Here is a 26,410-nt window from a genome sequence, read left to right on the forward strand (position 1 = left end):
AACCAGATTTGAAAATCTAAAATACATTACAGTAAATGTTTTAATGGAGAAGAGAACCTAATTTAAAAAATCTCTATAACCAAAAATCTCCTGCTGCCTTGAGTTGGTCAGCAACCATCTTATAAGCCAAGGAAGCTAGTCAAATAATAACGGAGTGGTTTAAGTTCAGTGTACTTTTATAAAAACTCTACAAGGCAACTGTTTCTGAATGCAAACTTTTCACACACAACCATATATTTGCAATTTTATAACAATTTTTTTAAAAAGTGAAAGATTTAATAAATCTTCCGCTGTGACAATCTGCTGCATAGGATTTTGGTGGTACCGCATGTAAAGCACCATGTTCAGTTTTGGTTTCCTTATTTATCAAGAAATACCTTTTGCCTTGGAGGCAATTCTGAGAATGTTCACTTGGTTGATTCCTGGGATAAAGGGGTTGTTTTATACAGAATGGTTAAACAGTTTGGGCCTATACTCGTTGGAGTTAAAAGGAAGAAGAGGTGATCTTATTGAAATGTACAAGATTCTGAGGTGGACTTGACAGGGTAGATGCTGCGAAAATGTTTCTCCTTGTGGTGAATCTAAAACCAGCAGGCACCTAGAACTAGGGGGCACAGTTTCAGAATAAGAGGACTCTCATTTCAAATGGAGATGAGGATTTTTTTCTTTGTTATTTGGAATTCTCTACTTCAGAGAGCAGTGTAGGCTGGGTCCTTGAATATGTGCAAGGCTGAAAGACAGATTTTTGATCTGCAAGGGAGCAAAAGGTGTTGGAGGGCAAGCAGGAAAGTAGAGCTGCAGCCATGCCATGATCATATTGAATGATGGAGCAGGATCGCGTTGCCAAATGGCCTACCCTTGTTCCTATTTCTTATGTTCTTATGCTCACAATACTATATTATTATACAAATATAGGAATTGGTTGTTAAGAAAATAAAACAGAACTTTTAAATTAATCTGTATCTTTATGATTTTTTTTTTATTAAATATTTTATTGAAAATTTTTGGTCAACCAACACAGTACATTGTGCATCCTTTACACAATATTATAACAACACAAATAACAATGACCTATTTTATAAACAAAAAATGAATAAATAATAAATAACAAAAATGAAAACTAGCCCTAATTGGCAACTGCCTTGTCACAAGTAACACTCTCCAAAAATATAATTTAACAGTCCAATATATAATTATCTGTAGCAACGACCTATACATACTATACAGTATATATTAACAACCCTGAGAGTCCTTCTGGTTCCTCCTCCCCCCCCCCCCCCGATTCTGGGCTGCTGCTGCTGCCTTCTTTTTCCCATTCCGTCTATCTTTCTGCGAGGTATTCGAAGAACAGGTGCCACCGCCTGGTGAACCCTTGAGCCGACCCCCTTAGGACGAACTTAATCCGCTCTAGCTTTATAAACCCCGCCATGTCATTTATCCAGGTCTCCACCCCCGGGGGCTTGGCTTCTTTCCACATTAGCAATATCCTGCGCCGGGCTACTAGGGACGCAAAGGCCAAAACATCGGCCTCTCTCGCCTCCTGCACTCCCGGCTCTTGTGCAACCCCAAATATAGCCAACCCCCAGCTTGGTTCGACCCGGACTCCTACTACTTTTGAAAGCACCTTTGTCACCCCCATCCAAAACCCCTGTAGTGCCGGGCATGACCAAAACGTATGGGTATGATTCGCTGGGCTTCTCGAGCACCTCGCACACCTATCCTCCACCCCAAAAAATTTACTGAGCCGTGCTCCAGTCATATGTGCCCTGTGTAATACCTTAAACTGAATCAGGCTTAGCCTGGCACACGTGGACGACGAGTTTACCCTGCTTAGGGCATCTGCCCACAGCCCCTCCTCGATCTCCTCCCCCAGCTCTTCTTCCCATTTCCCTTTTAGTTCATCTACCATAGTCTCCCCTTCGTCCCTCATTTCCCTATATATATCTGACACCTTACCATCCCCCACCCATGTCTTTGAGATCACTCTGTCCTGCACCTCTTGTGTCGGCAGCTGCGGGAATTCCCTCACCTGTTGCCTCGCAAAAGCCCTCAGTTGCATATACCTGAATGCATTCCCTTGGGGCAACCCATATTTCTCGGTCAGCGCTCCCAGACTCGCGAACTTCCCATCCACAAACAGATCTTTCAGTTGCGTTATTCCTGCTCTTTGCCACATTCCATATCCCCCATCCATTGTCCCCGGGGCAAACCTATGGTTGTTTCTTATCGGGGACCCCCCCAAGGCTCCAGTCTTTCCCCTATGCCGTCTCCACTGTCCCCAAATCTTCAGTGTAGCCACCACCACTGGGCTTGTGGTGTAGTTCCTCGGTGAGAACGGCAATGGGGCTGTCACCATAGCCTGTAGGCTAGTCCCCCTACAGGACGCCCTCTCTAATCTCTTCCACGCCGCTCCCTCCTCCTCTCCCATCCACTTACTCACCATTGAAATATTAGCGGCCCAATAATACTCACTTAGGCTCGGTAGTGCCAGCCCCCCCCTATCCCTGCTACGCTGTAAGAATCCCTTCCTCACTCTCGGGGTCTTCCCGGCCCACACAAAACCCATGATGCTCTTTTCAATCCTTTTAAAAAAAGCCTTCGTAATCACCACCGGGAGGCACTGAAACAGAAAGAGGAATCTCGGGAGGACCACCATCTTAACCGCCTGCACCCTCCCTGCCATTGACAGGGATACCATATCCCATCTCTTGAAATCCTCCTCCATCTGTTCCACCAACCGCGTTAAATTTAACCTATGCAATGTGCCCCAATTCTTAGCTATCTGGATCCCCAGGTTACCTTCCTCAACGGTAGGTCCTCTATTTCTCTACTCTGCTCCCCTGGATGCACCACAAACAACTCACTTTTCCCCATGTTCAATTTATACCCTGAAAAATCCCCAAACTCCCCAAGTATCCGCATTATTTCTGGCATCCCCTCCGCCGGGTCCGCCACGTATAGTAGCAAATCGTCCGCATACAAAGATACCCGGTGCTCTTCTCCTCCCCTAAGTACTCCCCTCCACTTCTTGGTACCCCTCAACGCTATCGCCAGGGGCTCAATCGCCAGTGCAAACAATAATGGGGACAGAGGGCATCCCTGCCTTGTCCCTCTATGGAGCCGAAAATATGCAGATCCCCGTCCATTCGTGACCACGCTCGCCACTGGGGCCCGATACAACAGCTGCACCCATTTAACATACCCCTCTCCAAAACCAAATCTCCTCAACACCTCCCACAAATAATCCCACTCCACTCTATCAAATGCTTTCTCGGCATCCATCGCCACTACTATCTCCTTTTCTCCCTCTGGTGGGGCCATCATCATTACCCCTAACAACCTCCGTATATTCATGTTCAGCTGTCTCCCCTTCACAAACCCAGTTTGGTCCTCGTGGACCACCCCCGGGACACATTCCTCTATTCTCATTGCCATTACCTTGGCCAGGACCTTGGCATCTACATTTAGGAGGGAAATAGGTCTATAGGACCCGCATTGTAGCGGGTCCTTTTCCTTCTTTAAGAGAAGCGATATCGTTGCTTCAGACATAGTCGGGGGCAGTTGTCCCCTTTCCTTTGCCTCATTAAAGGTCCTCGTCAGTACCGGGGCGAGCAAGTCCACATATTTTCTATAGAATTCGACTGGGAATCCATCCGGTCCCGGGGCCTTTCCTGCCTGCATGCTCCTAATTCCTTTCACCACTTCTTCTACCTCGATCTGTGCTCCCAGTCCCACCCTTTCCTGCTCTTCCACCTTGGGAAATTCCAGCCGATCCAAGAAGCCCATCATTCTCTCCCTACCATCCGGGGGTTGAGCTTCATATAATTTTTTATAAAATGTCTTGAACACTCCATTCACTCTCTCCGCTCCCCGCTCCATCTCTCCTTCCTCATCCCTCACTCCCCCTATTTCCCTCGCTGCTCCCCTTTTCCTCAATTGGTGTGCCAGCAACCTGCTCGCCTTCTCCCCATATTCGTACTGTACACCCTGTGCCTTCCTCCATTGTGCCTCTGCAGTGCCTGTAGTCAGCAAGTCAAATTCTACATGTAGCCTTTGCCTTTCCCTGTACAGTCCCTCCTCCGGTGCTTCCGCATATTGTCTGCCCACCCTCAAAAGTTCTTGCAGCAACCGCTCCTGTTCCTTACTCTCCTGCTTCCCTTTATGTGCCCTTATTGATATCAGCTCCCCTCTAACCACTGCCTTCAACGCCTCCCAGACCACTCCCACCTGGACCTCCCCATTATCATTGAGTTCCAAGTACTTTTCAATGCACCCCCTCACCCTTAGACACAACCCCTCATCTGCCATTAGTCCCATGTCCATTCTCCAGGGTGGGCGCCCTCCTGTTTCCTCCCCTATCTCCAAGTCCACCCAGTGTGGAGCGTGATCCGAAATGGCTATAGCCGTATACTCCGTTCCCCTCACCTTCGGGATCAATGCCCTACCCAGCACAAAAAAGTCTATTCGCGAGTAGACTTTATGGACATAGGAGAAAAACGAGAACTCCTTACTCCTAGGTCTGCTAAATCTCCACGGGTCTACACCTCCCATCTGCTCCATAAAATCTTTAAGTACCTTGGCTGCTGCCGGCCTCCTTCCAGTCCTGGACTTCGACCTATCCAGCCCTGGTTCCAACACCGTATTAAAATCTCCCCCCATTATCAGCTTTCCCATCTCTAGGTCCGGAATGCGTCCTAGCATCCGCCTCATAAAATTGGCATCACCCCAGTTCGGGGCATATACGTTTACCAAAACCACCGTCTCCCCCTGTAGTTTGCCACTCACCATCACGTATCTGCCCCCGTTATCAGCCACTATAGTCTTTGCCTCGAACATTACCCGCTTCCCCACTAATATAGCCACCCCCCTGTTTTTCGCATCTAGCCCCGAATGGAACACCTGCCCCACCCATCCTTTGCGTAGCCTAACCTGGTCTATCAGTTTCAGGTGCGTTTCCTGTAACATGCACACCTTAAGAAACTTAAGGCAGATGTGGTTGAGTACCCGTGCCCTCTTTATCGGCCCGTTCAGCCCTCTCACGTTCCACGTGATCAGCCGAGTTGGGGGGCTTCCTACCCCCCACCCCTTGTCGATTAGCCATCACCTTTTTCCAGCTCCTCACCCGGTTCCCACGCAGCTGTATCTCCCCCAGGCGGTGCCCCCCCGCCCATCCTCTCCCATACCAGCTCCCCCCTCTCCCCAGCAGCAGCAATCCAGTAATTCCCCCCTCCCACCCCCCCCGCTAGATCCCCCGCTAGCATAATTACTCCCCCCATGTTGCTCCCAGAAGTCAGCAAACTCTGGCTGACCTCGGCTTCCCCCCGTGACCTCGGCTCGCACCGTGCGACGCCCCCTCCTTCCTGCTTCTCTATTCCCGCCATGATTATCATAGCGCGGGAACCAAGCCCGCGCTTCTCCCTTGGCCCCGCCCCCAATGGCCAACGCCCCATCTCCTCCACCTCCCCTCCTCCCCCCATCACCACCTGTGGGAGAGAGAAAAGTTACCACATCGCAGGATTAGTACATAAAACCCCTCTTTGCCCCCCACATTCGCCCCACCACTTTGTTCGAACGTTCTTTTTAATAACCCGCTCATTCCAGTTTTTCTTCCACAATAAAAGTCCACGCTTCATCCGCCGTCTCAAAGTAGTGGTGCCTCTCTCGATATGTGACCCACAGTCTTGCCGGTTGCAGCATTCCAAATTTTATCTTCTTTTTATGAAGCACCGCCTTGGCCCGATTAAAGCTCGCCCTCCTTCTCGCCACCTCCGCACTCCAGTCTTGATAAACGTGGATCACCGCGTTCTCCCATTTACTGCTCCGAGTTTTCTTTGCCCATCTAAGGACCATTTCTCTATCCTTAAAACGGAGGAATCTCACCACTATGGCTCTGGGAATTTCTCCTGCTCTCGGTCCTCGCGCCATCACTCGGTATGCTCCCTCCACCTCCAACGGACCCGCCGGGGCCTCCGCTCCCATTAACGAGTGCAGCATCGTGCTCACATATGCCCCGACGTCCGCTCCCTCCACACCTTCAGGAAGACCAAGAATCCTCAGGTTGTTCCTCCTTGCGTTGTTTTCCAGTGCCTCCAACCTTTCCACACATCGCTTCTGATGTGCCTCCTGCGTCTCCGTCTTCACCACCAGGCCCTGTATATCGTCCTCATTCTCGGCTGCCTTTGCCTTCACGACCCGAAGCTCCCGCTCCTGGGTCTTTTGTTCCTCCTTTAGCCCTTCGATTGCCTGTAGTATCGGCGCCAACAGCTCTTTCTTCATTTCCTTTTTGATCTCTTCCACACAGCATTTCAAGAACTCTTGTTGTTCAGGGCCCCATGTTAAACTGCCACCTTCCGACGCCATCTTGGTTTTTGCTTGCCTTTCTTGCCGCTGTTCTAAAGGATCCACTGCAATCTGGCCACTTCCCTCTCCTTTTTCCATCCGTATCCAGGGGGGATTCCCTTCTGGTTTACCGCACAGTGTTTTTAGCCGTCAAAATTGCCGTTGGGGCTCCTATCAAGAGCCCAAAAGTCCGTTTCACAGGGAGCTGCCGAAACGTGCGACTCAGCTGGTCATCGCCGCACCCGGAAGTCAATCTGTATCTTTATGATTGATCGTTATTTGCTCGAAAGACTTGTCCTAAATTGTACTTTTATTTCTAAAACCTGCTTTCACATCTGTCTCTCTTAATGAACTTCATGCAGTTAATATTTTCACAATTTGGTGGCTGTTAATGTAGGCACAAGTAATGCCACAACAGCCATTTATGAATGAATACTGTGCTCATTTGGTGAAGGAGAATGTTGGTAGGGCTATAGAGTAATGCTTCAGTTTCAAATATGTTTTTTTCATGAGTTTATTTTGGAATAATTCAGCATGTAATTAAGCTTATAAAAGCTAAATTGAAATTGCAAACATGTTTTTGTGATGTTCAAAACTAAAATTTGCTAGTGTTGTGGGCTAGTTGTAATTTTCTTTTTTATTCTTTCCCCTTTCTTCCCTCCATTCCCAAGTTGAAGTTTCTTCTAACCAAATGTAACTGTTCAGATTCTCCAGTCACATTAACTGGTGCAGTGCTTGCTGGATAAGGCTCTAATCGATTATCCTAGAATCTGTATGCCTTCTTAGTACTGGTATTATTGGATGGTGCTGACTTGTTCTTGTATTGTCTTGAGATAGATGGTCTCGTAGAATTTTATTTACACTTGAGCATAGATCTTGATAGTTGATAGTGATTCTCAGGCTCCTATGATAGGTACAACTCCAAAGTTGGATTCCTACAAATGTGAAAATATAATCAACTTTTAAAGATTTCACAGCCAGAAAGCAAATGTTGACCTTAATATTGAAACATTTGTATAACACAGCAATAAATATTATCTGTCCCAGAGTAGTATCAGACTTGCTATTGAAGGATATATTTTTCCATTGATGGTTATACATTAAGGCAACCAAAGAACTAAGAATGCGAGGCAATAGATGCTAATGCCATTTTGAGATTTTCAAAAGGTTTTGATAAAGTGCCGCATGAGAGATTGTTGCAGAAGATTAGGGTTCTTGGGATTGGGAGCACTTCATTTCCATAGGTTGAGGATTTGTCAACACAGCAGAATGGCGATAAACAACTCATTTTCAGATGGCATGGTGTCAATGACTTAGATGAGGAGGCAGAATATGCTGTATCCAAGTTTGTCGGCTATACAAAGTTAGGTGGGAAACTAAGCTGTGAGAAAGCTACAAGTGGATATAGATTGGCTCAGTGATTGGACAAGAAGGTGGGTGACAGATGGAGTATAATGGGGGTCGGGGAGGGGGGTACCTAGTAAGTTATCCACTCTGATAGGAAGGGTAGAAACTCCCTACCTAACTGCACTGAGAGAGTACCTGGACCATGGACTGCAGCAGTTTAAAGAAGGTTTCTCACTACCACCTCCTCAACGGCAATTAAAGAAGGGTAATAAATTCTGAACTGGTCAGTGATAAAGAGTAGAATATAGTTTGTAAAGGTTGGAAGTTGGGATATTGCAGGCCCTTGTGGTGACTCACAAAGTTAACGGGCAGCACGGTAGCATAGTGGTTGGCACAGTTGTTTCACAGCTCCAGGGTCCTAGGTTCGATTCCCGGCTGGGTCACTGTCTGTGCGGAGTCTGCACATTCTCCCCGTGTCTGCGTGGGTTTCCTCCGGGTGCTCCTGTTCCTTCCCACAGTCCAAAGATGTGCAAGTTGGGTGGGTTGGGCTTGCTAAATTACCCTTGGTGTCCAAAATGGTTGTGTGGGGTATTTGGTTATGGGGATAGGATGGATGTGTGGGCTTGGGTAGGGTGCCCTGTCCAAGGGCCGGTGCAGACTCAATGGGCCAAATGGCCTCCTTCTGCACTGTAAATTCTATGATTAGTAATCAATTAGGAAAGCAAATGTTTTGTTTGTCTTAATTGCAAGGGAGATTGGAGTATGAGAGTAAGGAAGTATTGCTACAATTTGGTGGAAACACACCTAGATCTTTATGTGCAGTTTTGGTCACCTTACCTAGGAAAGATGTACTTTCCTTGGAGAGGGGTACAATGAAGGTTCAATAGATAGGACAACCTTCTGATCGCAGGAATCGGAGGAGATTGAATTGAATGGGCATATAGGGTGGGATTCTCCGAGCCCCGCGCCGGAGAATCGCCGCAACCACGCCACGCCGCCCCGACACCGGCACGCGATTCTCCGAGGAGCGGAGAATCGCCGCCATTTGCGCCGGGCCGTCGATTCTCCGGCCTTGATGAGCCGAGCGGCCGCGCAGAAACGGCAGAGTCCCGCCGGCGCCGGCCACACGTGCTCGCACCCGGCAGGAACTCTGCGTGCAGGGTCGGGGGACGGTCTGTGGGGGCGGTGGGGGCTCCTTTACCGGGAGGGCCTCCGGTGGGGTCTGACCCGCGATCGGGGCCCACCGATCAGCAGGCTGGCCTCTCCAGCCCCGGCCCTATTTGTTACGCGGCCGGCCCCTGAAACCCCGCGCCTTGTTGCATTGGGGCTGGCGTGTTGAGGAATTCTCCCGCGCATGAGCGGCGCCACTGCGCATGTGCGGGTTGGCGCGGTGCCCAGTTGGCACCGGGAAGGGAGGCTGGAGCAGCGTGAACCGCTCCAGCGCCGTGCGGTCGTGCCCGCGCCCGTTTCGCGCCGTCGTGAAACGCGGCGGTGTTCACGACAGCGTGGACACGCTGCCTCCATTTCGGCGAATCCCGCCCATATTCTCTGGAGTTTAGAAGAATGAACGGTGATTTCAGTGGAATGTATTAGAGTATTCATTTTTTCCAATTTGAGGGGCAATTTAGCGTGGCCAATTCACTTTCATAGATTATCATAGAATTTACAGTGCAGCAGGAGGCCATTCAGCCCATTGAGTCTGCACCAGCTCTTGGAAAGAGCACCCTACCCAAGGTCAACACCTCCACCCTATCCCCATAACCCAGTAACCCCACCCAACACTAAGGGCAATTTTGGACACTATGGGCAATTTATCATGGCCAATCCACCTAACCTGCACATCTTTGGACTGCGGGAGGAAACCGGAGCACCCGGAGGAAACCTACGCACACACGGGGAGGATGTGCAGACTCCGCACAGACAGTGACCCAAGCTGGAATCGAACCTGGGACCCTGGAGCTGTGAAGCAATTATGCTATCCACAATGCTACCGTGCTGCCCTTTTCCGGCACATCTTTTTGGGTTGTGGGGCTGAGGTCCACACAGACATTGGGAGAATGTGCAAACTCCACATGGACAGGGGGCTGGGATCGAACCCGGGTCCTCAGCGCCATGAGGCAGCAGTGATAACCACTGCACCACCGTACCGTCCTGATCTCATTGAAATGTATAACATTCTTACAGAGCTTGACAAGATAAATGTTGAAAGTCTATTTGCCTGGCTGGGGAGCTGAGAGCAAGATATCATGGTCCCAGGTTAAGAATGGATTTAGAAGTGAGATGAGAAAATTCTTCACTCAGCTGGTTGTGAATCTGTGGAATCTGTACCCCAGAGAGGATAGTTTTATTTATCTATCCAAGGCACATGGGCATCAATGATGAAGCCAGAATTTAGTACCCTTGCCTAATTGCCTTTGCGAAAGTGGTTGTGACACCTTTTTTACATTGCTGCTGTCCATGGTCCAACTGCTCCCACATTGCTGTTAGATGGGGAGTTCCCTCAATGATGAGAAGTAAGGGCAATATTTTTCTCAATCAGGATGGAATGTGACTTGGAAGAGAACTTGCAAGTGTAGGGGTTCTTATGAACCTGCTGTCCTTGTCTTTCTTAGTGTTAAAGGAAGATGCAGTTCATAAACACTTAGCAAGATTCTGTAGTGTACCTTGTATATGGTACAACTCGGTTGATGAGTATATTCAAAATCAATAGATTTTGGGGGACTAAGGGAATCGAGGATATAGGCATAACGCTTGAAAGTGGAGTTGGTATAGAAATTCAACGTGATCTTCTTGAATGGTGAAGCAGGCTCGAGGGGCTGTATGGTCTACTCCTGCTCAAATTTCCTAAGTTCTTATGAGACGCACACTTACATTGTTTCACAAAACATCATGCAGCTGCTCAACAAAGTGCATGTCAAACGCAGTAAGAACATTGGCAACATGTAAAAATTGAACCTCACGTGTGTAACATAACATTCTCAAATAGAACTGACGAGTCAAACTTATTGATTAATCTGCAGAATTTGATGAGTAAAAGAGTTAAATAAACTAACTTCTGAATGGTGGCTTGAAGTGGTCTTTGCATTTGGAGCCTGCTTCAGTGTCTCATTGTACCTATGGGCCAGCTGAAGGTGTTTCTCTCTTTATCTTGCGGGGCGGCTGGAAAGCTGCATGCCAGAGGTAATCGTGGAGGACCAGACGGGCTTTGTCAAGGGCAGACGGCTAACATCAAACTTCAGGTGCCTGCTGAACATGACAATGACCCCACCTGGGAAGAGAACGCCAGAAGTGATAATCTCCCTGGTGCCGAAAAGGCCTTCGGCATGGTCGAATTGAAGTACCTCATAGAGCTACTGGAACAGTTTGGGTTTGGGCCAGGGCTCACCTACTGGGTGAAACTGCTGTACAGTGCTCCCATGGTGAGCATACAGACAAACACCACCAGCTCTAGATACTTCTGGCTGCACAGAATCACAAGGCAGGGATGCCCACTGCACAGAGCACACCTAACCAGAACGCGAATGAGCAGGTTCTTCACGGAGGTGGAAGACAAATGCGAATGGTGCCAGGGAGGCGTGGCCAACCACACCCGCATGTTCTGTGCTTACCCCAGGCTTGTCAGGTTTTGGATGCCCTTCTTCGAGACTATGTCCAGGGTTGTGGGAGTGAGGGTGGAACCATGCCCAAAGGTGGTGGTCTTCGGGGTATCAGATTAGCCAGAGGTCTTCATGGGAAAGGGGGCCGACGCCCTAGCCTTTGCGCCCTTGATTGCCCGTCAGAGAATCTTGCTCAGCTGGTGAATGGCAGCACCACCCAGCAGTGCAGACTGGCTGTCCGACCTGGCAGAATTTCTCAGGCTGGAGAAAATACAATTTGCCATCCATGGATCGTCAGCCATAGGACGTGGAAGCAGTTCACCAACTTGTGTCAGGACATTCTGGAGGGGGAGGGTGAACAGCCAGTGGTCATGGTGCACCGCACCAACGACATAGGTTTTAAAAAAAAAAAGGGGTGAGGACCTGAAAACAGAATACAGGGAGTTAGGAAGAAAGTTGAGAAATCAGACCTCAAAGGTAGTGATTTCAGGATTACTACCCTTGACATGTGCTAGTCAGAGTAGAAATAGTAGGATGTACCAGATGAATACGTGGCTGAAGAGATGGCATGGGGGGAGGGTTTCAGATTCCTGGGGCATTGGGAGCGTGTAATGACCTCCAATTGGCATTATTGGTTGGCCAATTGGAGTATGAGCTCCCTCAATGATAGCTCATTGAGGGGGCCCATATAAGCACCTGTGTAGGCTTTGTGAAGCAGTCTTAAGTTGACTGGAATGCTAGCAGCACTGTTTGGAGCTGCTCTTGTAGATAAGTTATTGCAAATAAATACTGGGGTGGTGACGGAACCCCTGCCTCCTGTGGATTATTACAGAGCGGTTCTCGGGGAGACGGGACCAGTACAAACTGGACGCGAAACACCTGGGCAGAACTGGGACTGATGTCCGGCAGGGGAGGGGTTGGGCACTTGCAAGAGTGGTTGGGAAGGGATTAAACTAATATTGCAGAGCAGTTGGGGAGGGTTTAGACTAATATTGGCGGGGGATGGGAACCTATGTAAGGATTCAGAGCAGGGGGGATCGAGAACAAGATTCAGAGCAGGGGGATCAAGAACTAGAGAGAAAGGAGAATAAGAAAAGTGATAGGCAGAGAAATCAAGTGCCTTTATCAGATAATAGCACTAGAAAATAGTAAGGATGGGACAAGGTACGTTACATAACAACATAAGAACGAGGAACAGGAGTAGGCCATCTGGCCCCTCGAGCCTGCTCCGCCATTCAATGAGATCATGGCTGATCTTTTGTGGACTCAGTTCCACTTTCCGGCCCGAACACCATAACCCTTAATCCCTTTATTCTTCAAAAAACTATCTATCTTTATCTTAAAAACATTGAATGAAGGAGCCTCAACTGCTTCACTGGGCAAGGAATTCCATAGATTCACAACCCTTTGGGTGAAGAAGTTCCTCCTAAGCTCAGTCCTAAATCTACTTCCCCTTATTTTCAGGCTATGCCCCCTAGTTCTGCTTTCACCCGCCAGTGGAAACCACCTGCCCGCATCTATCCTCTCTATTCCCTTCAAAATTTTATATGTTTCTATAAGATTCCCCGCATCCTTCTAAATTCCAACGAGCACTGTCCCAGTCTACTCAAGCTCTCCTCATAATCCAATCCCCTCAACTCCGGGATTAACCTGGTGAATCTCCTCTGCACACCCTCCAGTGCCAGTACGTCCTTGCTCAGGTAAGGAGACCAAAACTGAACACAATACTCCAGGCGTGGCCTCATTAACACCTTCTACAACTGCAGCATGACCTCCCTAGTCTTAAACTCCATCCCTCTAGCAATGAAGGACAAAATTCCATTTGCCTTCTTCATCACCTGTAAACCAACTTTTTGCGACTCATGCACTAGCACACCCAGGTCTCTCTACACAGCGGCATGTTTTAATATTTAATAATTTAAATAATAATCCCTTTTGCTATTATTCCTACCAAAATGGATAACCTCACATTTGTCAACATTGTATTCCATCTGCCAGACCCTAGCCCATTCACTTAACCTATCCAAATCCCTCTGCAGACTTCCAGTATCCTCTGCACTTTTTGCTTTACCACTCATCTTAGTGTCGTCTGCAAACTTGGACACATTGCACTTGGTCCCCAAGTACAAATCATCTATGTAAATTGTGGGCCCACCTCTGAACCCTGAGGGACACCACTAGCTACTGATTGCCAACCAGAGAAAGACCCATTAATCCCCACTCTTTGCTTTCTATTAATTAACCAATCCTCTATCCATGCTACTACTTTACCCTTAATGCCATGCAGCTTTATCTTATGCAACAACCTTTTGTGTGGCACCTTGTCAAAAGCTATCTGGAAATCCAGATATACCACATCCATTGGCTCCCCGTTATCTACCGCACTGGTAATGCCCTCAAATTCCATTAAATTAGTTAGGCATGACCTGCCCTTTAATGAACCCATGCTGCGTCTGCCCAATGGGACAATTTCCATCCAGATGCCTCGCTATTTCTTGCTTGATGATAGATACCAGAATCTTCCCTACTACCGAAGTTAAGCTAACTGGCCTATAATTACCTGCTTTCTGCCTACCTCCTTTTTTAAACAATGGTGTCACGTTTGCGAATATCCAATCCGCCGGGACCACTCCAGAGTCTAGTGAATTTTGGTAAATTATCACTAGTGCATTTGCAATTTCCCTAGCCATCTCTTTTAGCACTCTGGGATGCATTCCATCAGGGCCAGGAGATTTGTTTACCTTTAGCCCCATTAGCTTGCCCATCACTACTTCCTTAGTGATAACAATCATCTCAAGGTCCTCAGCTGTCATAGTCTCATTTCCATCAGTCACTGGCATGTTATTTGTGTCTTCCACTGTGAAGACCGACCCAAAAAACCTGTTCAGTTCCTCAGCCATTTCCTCATCTCCTCATCTCCCATTATTAAATCTCCCTTCTCATCCTCTAAAGGACCAATATTTACCTTAGCCACTCTTTTTTGTTTTATATATTTGTAGAAACTTTTACTGTCTGTTTTTATATTTTGAGCAAGTTTACTCTCATAATCTATCTTACTCTTTATAGCTTTTTTAGTAGCTTTCTGTTGCCCCCTAAAGATTTCCCAGTCCTCTAGTCTCCCACTAATCTTTGCCACTTTGTATGCTTTTTCCTTCAATTTGATACTCTCCCTTATTTCTTTCGATATCTACGGTCGATTTTCACTCTTTCTACCGTCCTTCCTTTTTGTTGGTATAAACCTTTGCTGAGCACTGTGAAAAATCGCTTGGAAGGTTCTCCACTGTTCCTCAACTGTTTCACCATAAAGTCTTTGCTCCCAGTCTACCTTCGCTAGCTCTTCTCTCATCCCATTGTAATCTCCTTTGTTTAAGCACAAAACGCTAGTGTTTTATTTTACCTTCTCACCCTCTATCTGTTTTTTAAATTCCACCATATTATGATTGTTCCTTCCGAGAGGATCCCTAACTATGAGATCATCAATCAATCCTGTCTCATTACACAGGAACAGATCGAGGACCGCTTGTTTCCTCGTCGGTTCCATTACATACTGTTCTAGGAAACTATTGCGGATATATTCTATAAACTCCTCGTCAAGGCTGCCTTGACCGACCTGGTTAAACCAATCGACATGTAGATTAAAATCCCCCATGATAACTGCTGCACCATTTCTACATGCATCAGTTATTTCTTTGTTTATTGCCTGCCCCACCATAATGTTACTATTTGGTGGCCGATAGACTACTCCTATCAGTGACTTTTTAGCTTTACTATTCCTGATTTCCACCCAAATGGATTCAAGCTTATCCTCCATAGCACCGATGTCATCCCTTACTATTGCCCGGATGTCATCTTTAAATAACAGAGCTACACCACCTCCTTTTACCATCCGCTCTGTCCTTCCGAATAGTTTGATACCCTTGGATATTTAACTCCCAGTCGTGACCATTCCTTAACCATGTTTCAGTAATGGCCACTCAATCATAGTCATTCACGATGATTTGCACCATCAACTCATTTACCTTATTCTGAATACTACGAGCATTCAGGTAAAGTACACTTATGTTGCCGTTTATACCTCTGCTTTAAATCTTAACACCTTGATCAGTAACCTCTCCTAAGGACTAACCTTAAGGTTTTGTACCTGAACGCGTGGAGCATTCAAAATAAAATGGATGAATTAGTTGTGCAGATAGATGTAAAGGGATATGATATAGTTGGAATTATAGAGACATGGCTCCAAGGATGGGAATTAAACATTTGAGGGCTATTCAGATTTTCGGAAGGACAGATAGAAAGGAAAAGGTGATGGTGTTGCATTGTTGATTAAAAAGATATTGTTACAATATGGAGGAAAGATATTTCACAGATGATGCGGAATCTGTCTGGGTCAAGTTAAGAAATATCAAGGGCAAAGAACATTCATAGGGGTGGTGTACAGACCACCAAACTGCAGTGGTAATGTTGGCATTAGACAGGAAATCTGAGATGAATGTGATCAAGGAACACTGTGATTATGGGTGACTTTAATCTGCATATAGATTGGGTGACTCCGGTTAGTCACAGTACAATAGAGGAGGAATTTCTGGAGTGTATACGCGATAGTTTTCTGAACTAATACGTTGAGGAACCAACAAGGGAACAGGCCATCTTGGACTGTGTTTTGAGCAATGAGAAAGGATTAGTTGGCAATCTGGTTGTGAGAGAACCCTTGGGTATGAGTGACCAGAATATGGTAGAATTCTTTATCAAGGCGAATAGTGAGGTCGTTGATTCTGAGACCAGGGTCCTGAATCTCAATAAAGGTAACTATGATGGTATGAGGCATGAGATGGCTACGATGATCTGGGAAACATTCCTGAAAGAACGGACAGCAGACAGGCAGTGGCAAGCATTTGAGGAATGAATAGGTGAATTCCGAAAGTTGTTTATTCCTATTTGGCGCAAGAGTAGAAAGAGAACTGTGGCCTAACCATAGTTTGCAAGGGAAATGGGAGCCAGTATTAGAAGAGGCATACAAATTAGCAAGAAAAAGCAATAGACCTGAGGATTTGGAAGTTTAAAATTCCACAAAGGCCGACCAAGGGATTGATTAAGAAGGGGAAAATATAATTTGAAAGTAAACTAGCGGGGAACTTAAAAGCTAACTGTAAAAGTTTCTATAGGTATGTACAGGGAAAAAGATGAAACTAATGTAGGCCCTTTGCTTCAGAAACGTGTGAATTCATAATGGGAAACAAAGAAATGGCTGAGGAACTACATTTGTACTTTGCTTCTGTCTTCACAAAGGAAGACATGAATAATGTACCAGAAGTTCTGAGAAGCACAAGTTTTAGTGAGGAGCTGAAGGAAATTAGTATTAGTAGAGAAATGGTTTTGGGGAAATTAATGGGATTGAAGGCAGACAAATCTTCAGGGCCTGACTACCTTCATCCAGAGTACTTAAGGAAGTGGCCCTAGAAATAGTAAATCCATTGGTGGTCATTTTCCAAAAATTTTTTGACTCTGGAATGGTTCCTACAGATTGGAGGGTAGCAAATCTATCCCTGCTATTCAAAAAGGAAGGTAGGGAGAACACGGAACTCTAGACCAGTGAGCCTAACACCAGTAGTAGGGAAGTTGCTGGAGTCAATTATCAAGGATTTCATAGCATAGCATTTGGAAAGTAGTGGTGTAATCAGACAGTCAGCATGGATTTATGAATGGAAAATCATGCTTGACAAATCAACTAGAATTCTTTGAAGATGTAACTAGCAGAGTTGACCAGGGAGAACAACGGTGTTTGTGGTTTATTTAGACTTTCAGAAGGCTTTCGACAAGGTCTCACATAGCCGACTAATATGTATATTTAAAGCGCATGCGATTACAGGTAGTGTCTTGAGATGGACAGAAAGCTGGTTATAAGACAGGAAGCAAAAAGTTGGACTAAATGGGTCTTTTTCTGATTGACAAGCCGTGACTAGTGGGGTACCACAGGGATCTGTGCTAGGACCCCAACTGTTCACATTATATATTATGATTTGGACGAGGGAACTAAATGTATTATCTCCAAATTTGCAGATGATATAAAGTTGGATGGGAGGGTGAGCTGTGAGGAGGATGCCGAGGTGCTTCAGTGGGATTTGGAAAGGCTAAGTGAGTGGGCACATGCATGGCAGATGCAGTATATAATGTGGATAAATATGAGGTTATCTGTTTCAGTAGCAAAAACAGGAAGGCAGATTATTATTTGAATGGGTGTAAATTGAGAGAGATGGATACTCAGTGAGACCTTTGTGTCCTCGTGCATCAGTCGCTGAAAGTAAGCGCACAGGTACAGCAAGCAGTAAAGTAGGCAGATGGTATGTTGGCCTTCGTAGCGAAAGGATTTGAGTATAAGAATAGAGATGTTTTACTGCAATTATATAGGGCAGTGTTCTTCAAACTTTTTTTCCGGGGACCCATTTTTACCAACCGGCCAACCTTTGTGACCCAACCCGGCCGACCTTTGTGACCCATGCCGGCCGACCTTTGTGACCCATGCCGGCCGACCTGCGTGACCCACCATTTTCCCTGGTTTAGCACACTGGGCTAAATCGCTGGCTATTAAAGCAGACCAAGGCAGGCCAGCAGCACGGTTCAATTCCCATACCAGCCTCCCCGAACAGGCGCCGGAATGTGGCGACTAGGAGCTTTTCACAGTAACTTCATTTGAAGCCTACTTGTGACAATAAGCAATTTTCATTTCAAGGGGCTGGTTTAGCACAGGGCTAAATCGCTGGCTTTGAAAGCAGACCAAGGCAGGCCAGCAGCATGGTTCAATTCCCGTACCAGCCTCCCTGAACAGGTGCCGGAATGTGGAGACTAGGGGCTTTTCACAGTAACTTCATTTGAAGCCTACTTGTAACAATAAGCGATTTTCATTTTCATTTTCTTACCTTGTTTGCTGCTGACACAAATGGAGGAAATGGTTTTGTGTCCCTTTGGCCCTCGTACACGCTCCTCCAATGGAACCTGTTGGATGAAGGTGAAGCCTTCTGGTGTCGGAAATTATGGAGTCTCCATCTGTCCAAAGTTCTGAATTATTTTCCTGTTAAATTTTATGAAATAAACCCCCCCCCCCCGAACTTGTATAAAAAATAAAATGAGTAACATAAATGCAAAAAATGAATAAACGCCCCCCCCCGAACTTGTAAAAAAAAAATGAATAAAAGAAATGAAAAAAATAAAAATTAAATGAATAAAATAAATGAATAAATAAATAAAAACCACTACAGAACTTGTAAAACAAAAAGCTGCAACCTTTTTAAAAAAAAAAAATAGCGGCCGCACTGCGCATGCATGCCTGATTATTGGCGCGCATGCGCAATGCGGCCGAATTTTCTTTTTTTAACATGTTCCCGGCCGTTTGCAGCCGGCATTATGAAAAGCCGGCTGCTGCGCGGGGATTTTCGCGATCGGGAGCACCGCGGACAACGGTTCCGTGACCCTCCCGACACCCGCCCACGACCCACCTGCGGATCGCGCCCCCGACTTCGAAGAACACTGATATAGGGCATCGGTGAGGCCACACCTGGAGTATTGTGTGCAGTTTTGGTGTCCTTATCTAAGGAAGGATATTCTTGCTATGGAGAGAGTACAGCAAAGGTTTACCAGGTTGATTCCTGGGATGGCGGGACTGTCATATGAGGAGAGGCTAAATTGGTTAGGATTATAGTAATTGGAGTTTAGAAGAGTGAGAGGGGACCTCGTAAAAACGTACCAGAAATTCTAACCAGATTAGACAGGGTAGATTCAAAAAGAATGTTCCCGATGGTAGGGGACCCCTGAACTAGGGGTCGTAGTTTATGCAGGGTGAGGGGGTGGGGGGGGGGGGGGGGGCGGGGGGGTTGAAGGCAAACGAAAAGGAACATGAGGTACAACAAGAGGGACAAAGGTGCAAGGGACCGACCGGTCCGATGGCAAACTAAGGCCCAAACCAAATTGTATATAAATGCCTGTAAGTATGTGTCTTGGCCATATCGGGGAATGTAAAATAAGAATCCGAGTTAAAGGGGGTTACGGCCACAGTTGTTGTTGTGAGGATGCTCGCTCGTAATTATACATGTTTGTTGTGTTTTTTTCTGATAATGTATCATTTATTGAATATAAAATATGAAAACTCAATTTTAAAAAAATTCCAAAATAAATGTTTTTTGTGCCGAACAATACGGCAGGGAAAGCCACCTTTGGGGCTTGTGGCCTCCTTGCCATTTTTCCCTCCAGCTGCACCATTCTGCTTATTTTTGATAAAATTCCACCCATTTTCTCTATTTCTTTCTCTACAGATGCTGCCAGACTTGCTGAGTTTTTCCAGCATTTTCTGTTATTAAGTCGTGCCTTAGTTCTGGTTTAGTAATTCTATTTCAAGATCAATAACTCTCTACACCTCTTATTTAGATCAGGCTTTTATAATCTGACAAAATCCATAATTTGGCAAATTCACTCCTTGCAAGATGAAAGCTCGTCAGCAACATTTAAGGACTGATTGCTTTTAAACCTATGTGCAGTTAGCAACAAATTTTGGGGATAAAATAACATTTATGCTTACCTGGCATTCACATTCCTGAAGATATGAATTGTTTGCGTAGAATTCTGTGTACTTTTAATGGCTATTTTTGCATTTTCCTGCGTTTTAAATAGTAAATTTGTATTAAACTATTGTTTGTAAAATTCCAGTGAGTGAGCTTGATGCATTTCCTTACAGCTGCGGTAGCTGGGACTCCGGATAGAAGCCCAAGGGCAGTTACCTCTGCACCAACCATAATTCAAAGTCATTCAGTGGAAGTCAGTAGCCCAGCCACAGCCGAGACAACAAGAGTGACTGAATCAAAAGCAGCTAAAGAGGATGTGACGGGAGAGGTAAAACAAGAAGAGCGTCTAGTTGACAAAAACAGATCAGAACCAGTCCAGGAGGTTAAGGTATATTCTTGGAGCTGAACCTTTTATTTGTTTGAAGATATTTTAAATGCATTTTACAAAAGCGATATTTAATAGGTCTTTAGCTCAATCTTCTTGATGTTGAGTTGCAGTCCTAGTCTTTTGTTGTCTAATTTTAAAGTGAGCCTTTTCTGTCTGTTATGACTGTTATATAAAAGTACAATAAATTAATTTACTTATTTGGGGTCAGATAATCTTTCTTCAGGTAACCATCCTGGCAGAGCAGTTTCTCCATAAACAATTGGCCAGTGACAGTATTGTTCCAAAATGATTGCATTACATATTGGTAGTAGCTGTTGTTCCAGTCTACCCCTGCAGCATTATGGGATATAAATGGCAGCTACCCACCCCTCTTAATTTTTTTAAATCTGGCATTTATTGTTCATTCCCTATTACCCTTGAGGCTCTTAAGAGTGGATCTAGAGCCACATGTAGGCCAGACCAGGTATAGGACATTAGTGAATCAGTAATAGGTTTTCACAACAATCAACAATGGTTTCATGGTCATCATTAGACATTTAAATCCAGATTTTTATTGAATTCAAATTTCACCAGCTGCCGTGGAGCATTACCTTGGGTCTCTGGAAGACTAGTACAGTGATAAGAAGCTCAAGGGCAGTTACCTCTGCACCAACCACTTGTGACAATAAGCGATTTTCATTTCATAATTCAAAGTCATTCAATGGAAATCAGTAGCCCAGCCACAGCCAAGATAACAAGAGTGACTGAATCAAAAAGCAGCTCAAGCGGATGTGAAGGTAGATGTAAAACGAGAAGAGCGTTTCGTACAGAGTTGAGGCGCATTTCTTCACCCAAAGATTGGTGAGCCTGTGGAATTCATTACCACAGGAAGTAGTTGATGGTAAAACATTGAATATATTCAAGAGGCGGCTAGATATAGCATTTGGGGCGATGGGGAGAAAGTGGGATTAGGCTATTGAGTTGGATGATCAGCCATGATCGTGATAAATGGGGGAGCAGGCTCGAAGGGCGGGCGGCCTCCTGCTCCTGTTATCAATGTATCTATGTATAATACCACTATGCCACCATTTGCGTGATGAAACTTGAAATAAGTTTTGGAGACAGGTTTGAAGAATGGAGTATTTTCATTTTAAATATTTGATGTGCTCTGGGGACATGGGCTCAATTGCCACCATGGCAGCTGGTGGAAACTGAATTCAGTTAATAAATTTGGAATTGAGGCTCTAGTGGTGATCATGAAGCTATCATTGATTGTCATTAAGAAAAAAAAAAACCTGGTTCATTAATGTCCTTAAGGGAAAGAAATCTGCCACTCTTACCTGGTCTGGCCTACATGTGACTCCAGACCCACAGAAATGTGGTTGACTGCCCCATGGAATGGCCTCGCACACTACTCAGTTCAAAGGTAATTAGGGATGGCTAACAAATGCTGACTTTCCAATGACACTCAAATTCCATGAAAGGATACATTTTATTGTACTGCAAGAGGAACAGAGCAACAGCTAATGATGATGCACTGTATTGAAAAACAATGGGCGAAATTCTCCCGAAACGGCGCGATGTCCGCCGACTGGCGCCCAAAACGGCGCCAATCAGACGGGCATCGCGCTGCCGCAAGGGTGCGGAATGCTCCGCATCTTTGGGGGCCGAGCTCCAACATTGAGGGGCTAGGCCGACGCCGGACGAATTTCCGCCCCGCCAGCTGGCGGAAACGGCCTTTGGTGCCCCGCCAGCTGGCGCGGAAATGACATCTCGGGGCGGCGCATGCGCGGGAGCGTCAGCGGCCAATGACAGTTTCCCACGCATGCGCAGTGGAGGGAGTCTCTTCCACCTCCGCCACGGTCTCCACCGTGACGGAGGCGGAAGGGAAAGAGTGCCCCCACGGCACAGGCCCGCCCGTGGATCGGTGGGCCCCGATCGCGGACCAGGCCACCGTGGGGGCACCCCCCCGGGGCCAGATCGCCCTGCGCCGCCCCCCCCCCCCCCCCCCCCCCCCCCCCCCAGGACCCCGGAGCCCGCCCACGCCGCCTTGTCCCGCCGGTAAGGTAGGTGATTTAATTTATGCCGGCGGGACAGGCAATTTATCGGTGGGACTTCGGCCCATCCGGGCCGGAGAATCGAGCGGGGGGGGGCCCGCCAACCGGCGCGGCGCGATTCCCGCCCCTGCCGAATATCCGGTGCCGGAGACTTCGGCAACCAGCGGGGGCGGGATTCACGCCAGCCCCCGGCGATTCTCCGACCCGGCGGGGGGTCGGAGAATGTCGCCCAATGTTTCTGTTCAATTTATTTGTCATCAGTTGGTAAAATAATTAAACTTGATTCAGTGTCAAATTCTTACTCCAATTATGTCCAGTACAAGGGGATAAGAGCTAGAACATACCATTTTGGTATCTACAAATGGAGTAAGGCTAAGTTTGTTAATATTTGCTGCAGTTACGTACATCAGGATTTACAAAGTAAGTCTACATTGCACTTTAGATTACAGAAATAGCTTCTCTTTCACATTCAAAAATATATATATTTTTTAAACTTGATACAACCTTGTAACAAGATAATGTTGGAGAAATAATGTTTGGAAATGTAAAAAGCCACTTTACAGCCTGGTTTTGAAAAATATTTACAAATTATTCTGTAAAATTGAATGCTTGAGATTATTATTTATCTTGAATCTGCAATCATTTGTTTCTAACGACAACACAGCAGGTTGTCGCACAGCAGACTGAAATCGTATCAATTCCTATCACAACAAATGAAAAAACACAGGTTTGTCTCCATAAATTAGATTGAAAATGGTTCAAATATTTGAGTTTAAACATGGGCAAGGATTACTAAACTTCATTTTTTTTTTCAACACTTAAAACAGCAAAAACCTGATGGAGAGGAAGAGGTTGTCCGAATGCGCAAGGTTAGCATTTTTTTAGTGTTCGAATTCGATGGGTGTTTGGGAATCTTTGTCCGTGTGTACCAAGCATCATTTTCCTTGTTTAATCATGTTATGATTCCTCATCAATGGTGAATGGCTCATTCTGCTTTTTCTTTTGGTGATCTGATCTGGGTGTGTTCTTGTGGTTCCATGATCATCCTGTCTAGATTCTGCTACGCTAATGGAAATTTTTTTTTTGGAACACTTTTTATTTGCTACTTTGCAATGCCACAAGAACAACATTTTAATTTTTGTGCTTTTCTTTTTTCCCTTCTTTCATTTCGCAGAAGAGATCAAAGAAAGTTGAGGGTGAAAACATTTATGTCAGGCATAGCAATTTAATGTTGGAGGTTTGTATGAATTGAAAGCTTGTTATTCATCAAGTTGTCTTTAGTCCAGAGTCCTGCATTCATTCTTTGGCTGCATTCATACAATGTTGCATGTGCTGCATGTAACCAAAAAGCAAACATATGAGTTTTTCTTTTAAAAGTGCTGATACTTTATAAGCAAGCCATGGCATGTTTTGAGGTTTTTTTTTCCTTTTAAGCTGCTTGAAAGTATGGTTGGGAAGGTGGTCATTTAAGATCATCTATTATGAAAGTCCACAGGCCAATGGGGACATTAGAATTGTAAATTAATTTTGCCTTTGTTATTTTTTTCACCGGTATAAAGGTGTCCTGCTAATGTTTATGCACAGAAGTACATTTCTGTGAATATAAAAGAACAAATTTAAAAATCAATGCACTCTTCACAATATGATGATTCTTGAACCATAGTGGCTCTTCATGGCTTAAAAGACAGTGTTCCCTCTGGTTAATTTGCTAACAGTACTGAAACACAATTTGCCTTTTGCTGAATCATGCTTGTCCCTTTGACGACTTGATGAGCTGAAACATTTTTTGTTAACCTTACATAAAACTTAAAGGTTTAAAAGAGGAATGATCATTTTGAGTTTGACATGGAACATTGAATACTTGTCGATCTTGTTTTCTTGTCGTCCTACCTCAGAGTAGAAGCCCATCTGAAGATTTAAAACAAATTGAAGAGAGGCCTAAAGTTGTACCTAAGTTCCAACAGCTCCCAAATGATGAGCCTTATAAATCATAGAAAGATTCTGGCCTGCCTTTATGAATGTGGTAGATGTGCAGTGACAATAATCTAGTTTGCTCGTGCAAGTGGATTTAAGGAACTTGAACTGAAGCAAAATTAAGGGGTCAAGGGTTGAGCAAAGAAAATTGAAATGGTGTGAGCATGTTCTTAAAACATCTGCAATGAAGAACCAGGGTCAAAAGAACTGGAAAAAATACTTAGTTTACTTAAGAAAATAGGAAAGGAAATATGCGGTAGAAAAGCCTCATTCAGGCACCAAATCAGTTGTGTAAACCTTGAGTTGGGGTAACTTCACGTCAGCACAGGCTTCTAAGGCCGAAGGATCTGTTCCTGTGCTGTACTTTTCTTTATTCTTTGTCACCAGTGCCACATAGTTTTTCTTTCCCTTTTAACTCTGTTCTCCTGATTGTGTGGATTGACACTCAGTTATGCTTTCTTGGGCATTCTTCTAATTGATGTTGTTTCAGTAGGTGAGGCTGTGGAAATCTTGGAAGCTGAGTCCAGGCCATTTATCCCCCAGTGTTCACGTGGACCTCTTTCCTGGAGGTCACTATAAGTAGTGATGAGGAATTGAGGAGCTTAGCATTGAGGCTACTTGCAACCACTATATTCTATTGGTTGAGATTTACAAAGACAGTGCAAGCTTGGAATTGAACTTGAGAGCCTCTTATAGAACATAGAACGATACAGCGCAGTACAGGCCCCTCGGCCCACGATGTTGCACCGAAACAAAAGCCATCTAACCTACACTATGCCATTATCATCCATATGCTTATCCAATAAACTTTTAAATGCCCTCAATGTTGGCGAGTTCACTACTGTTGCAGGTAGGGCATTCCACGGCCTCACCACTCTTTGCATAAAGAACCTACCTCTGACGTCTGTCCTATATCTATTACCCCTCAGTTTAAAGCTATGTCCCCTCGTGCTAGCCATTTCCATCAGCGGGAGAAGGCTCTCACTGTCCACCCTATCTAACCCCCTGATCATTTTGTATGCCTCTATTAAGTCTCCTCTTAACCTTCTTCTCTCTAACGAAAACAACCTCAAGTCCATCAGCCTTTCCTCATAAGATTTTCCCTCCATACCAGGCAACATCCTGGTAAATCTCCTCTGCACCCGCTCCAAAGCTTATGTGGATTAGTACCACATCATGCATTACGTGTTCCCATTAACTCATTAGGGGAACATTGATTTATTTTAAACTGTGCTTATTGATTGTACTAGTTTGAAATATGACCCTGATGTGCCGTACATGCTTATTTGAGGCCAGCTTTAGTACTGATCTGATGTGGATCAGCTGATCCATTATGGTCTATTGTTTTGAAAAGTTACACACTAAAGTTTCTATTCTCTTCTGTACCACTATAGAATGTGGGTTGGATTTGAATCTTGGTGATTAATATTGCTCTTCCCCCTTTACTTAGATGCACTTAAATGTGGATATGTTGAGCATGTGGATAATCTGCTTTCAGATCAGGCTTTGTTTTAAAAATTCAATTTATCATAACCCTAAATAGCTGCAGAAATCTTACAAAAGATAGAAAAATGTAGTACTTGCAAGACTACAAAAATCGAAGAGGAATGTTCAACGGATCCTGATGGTAAATACCTGGGCATGTCAAACACAAACTTTATGCTCATTCTTCTTCACTGTCTCTTTACGTTGCAAGATGCTGTGTTACCAACTTCCTAGCCATAAGCTTATAAAGATAATTGGAAGGTTTTATGTTGCTTCTGGTTTTGTGTGTGTTCCATTTCATCTGTAACTTTGTCCAAACATCATGGTAAATTAACAGAGCAGCTCATTGGAAGAAAATAGGATTTGTAGTGTTGCTACAAGTGCCAAGACTGCACAATTTAGAAGTTTTGTTTCTTTCTGGTTTCCATATTGATTGATTTTCAGAGTGTTCACTACTGAGCAGTTCACTTGAAGACTTTGATGTTTTTACAGAGATATACACCAAAATGGTCAGTCAAATCTTTTTCCATTTTGCCTTTTTAACAGCGGGAGATTAATTGAGATTCCTTAAAAGTGGTTCTTTGAGCTAGGGAAGAATTCAACCAGTAATTCCGACTGGAAAGTGCAGGTATTTGGCTGATATCATTAAACTCAGTTGTGATACCAACACTGGTGAATTGCCGGTGAATAGTCACT

At 45.2% G+C, this 26,410-nt stretch overlaps 1 protein-coding gene across 11 annotated transcripts in view; it reads left to right on the top strand.

Annotated features, from left to right (window-relative positions):
• Positions 1–26,410, top strand: part of LOC140412655 (protein 4.1-like) — a 351,517-nt gene that overhangs the window by 245,015 nt on the left and 80,092 nt on the right. For 6 of the 11 annotated variants that reach the window (XM_072500846.1, XM_072500849.1, XM_072500848.1 and 3 more), the window contains 4 exons: positions 20,005–20,219; positions 22,920–22,982; positions 23,083–23,124; positions 23,430–23,492. In XM_072500846.1, coding sequence (XP_072356947.1) covers positions 20,005–20,219; positions 22,920–22,982; positions 23,083–23,124; positions 23,430–23,492 — 383 coding nt within the window. The remainder of the gene's footprint in view (positions 1–20,004; positions 20,220–22,919; positions 22,983–23,082; positions 23,125–23,429; positions 23,493–26,410) is intronic. The other 5 variants (XM_072500841.1, XM_072500842.1, XM_072500844.1 and 2 more) reach the window with 5 other exon arrangements.

The sequence above is a fragment of the Scyliorhinus torazame genome, chromosome 1, assembly GCF_047496885.1.
Source record: "Scyliorhinus torazame isolate Kashiwa2021f chromosome 1, sScyTor2.1, whole genome shotgun sequence".
In the NCBI taxonomy this organism is placed as follows: Eukaryota; Metazoa; Chordata; class Chondrichthyes; order Carcharhiniformes; family Scyliorhinidae; genus Scyliorhinus; species Scyliorhinus torazame.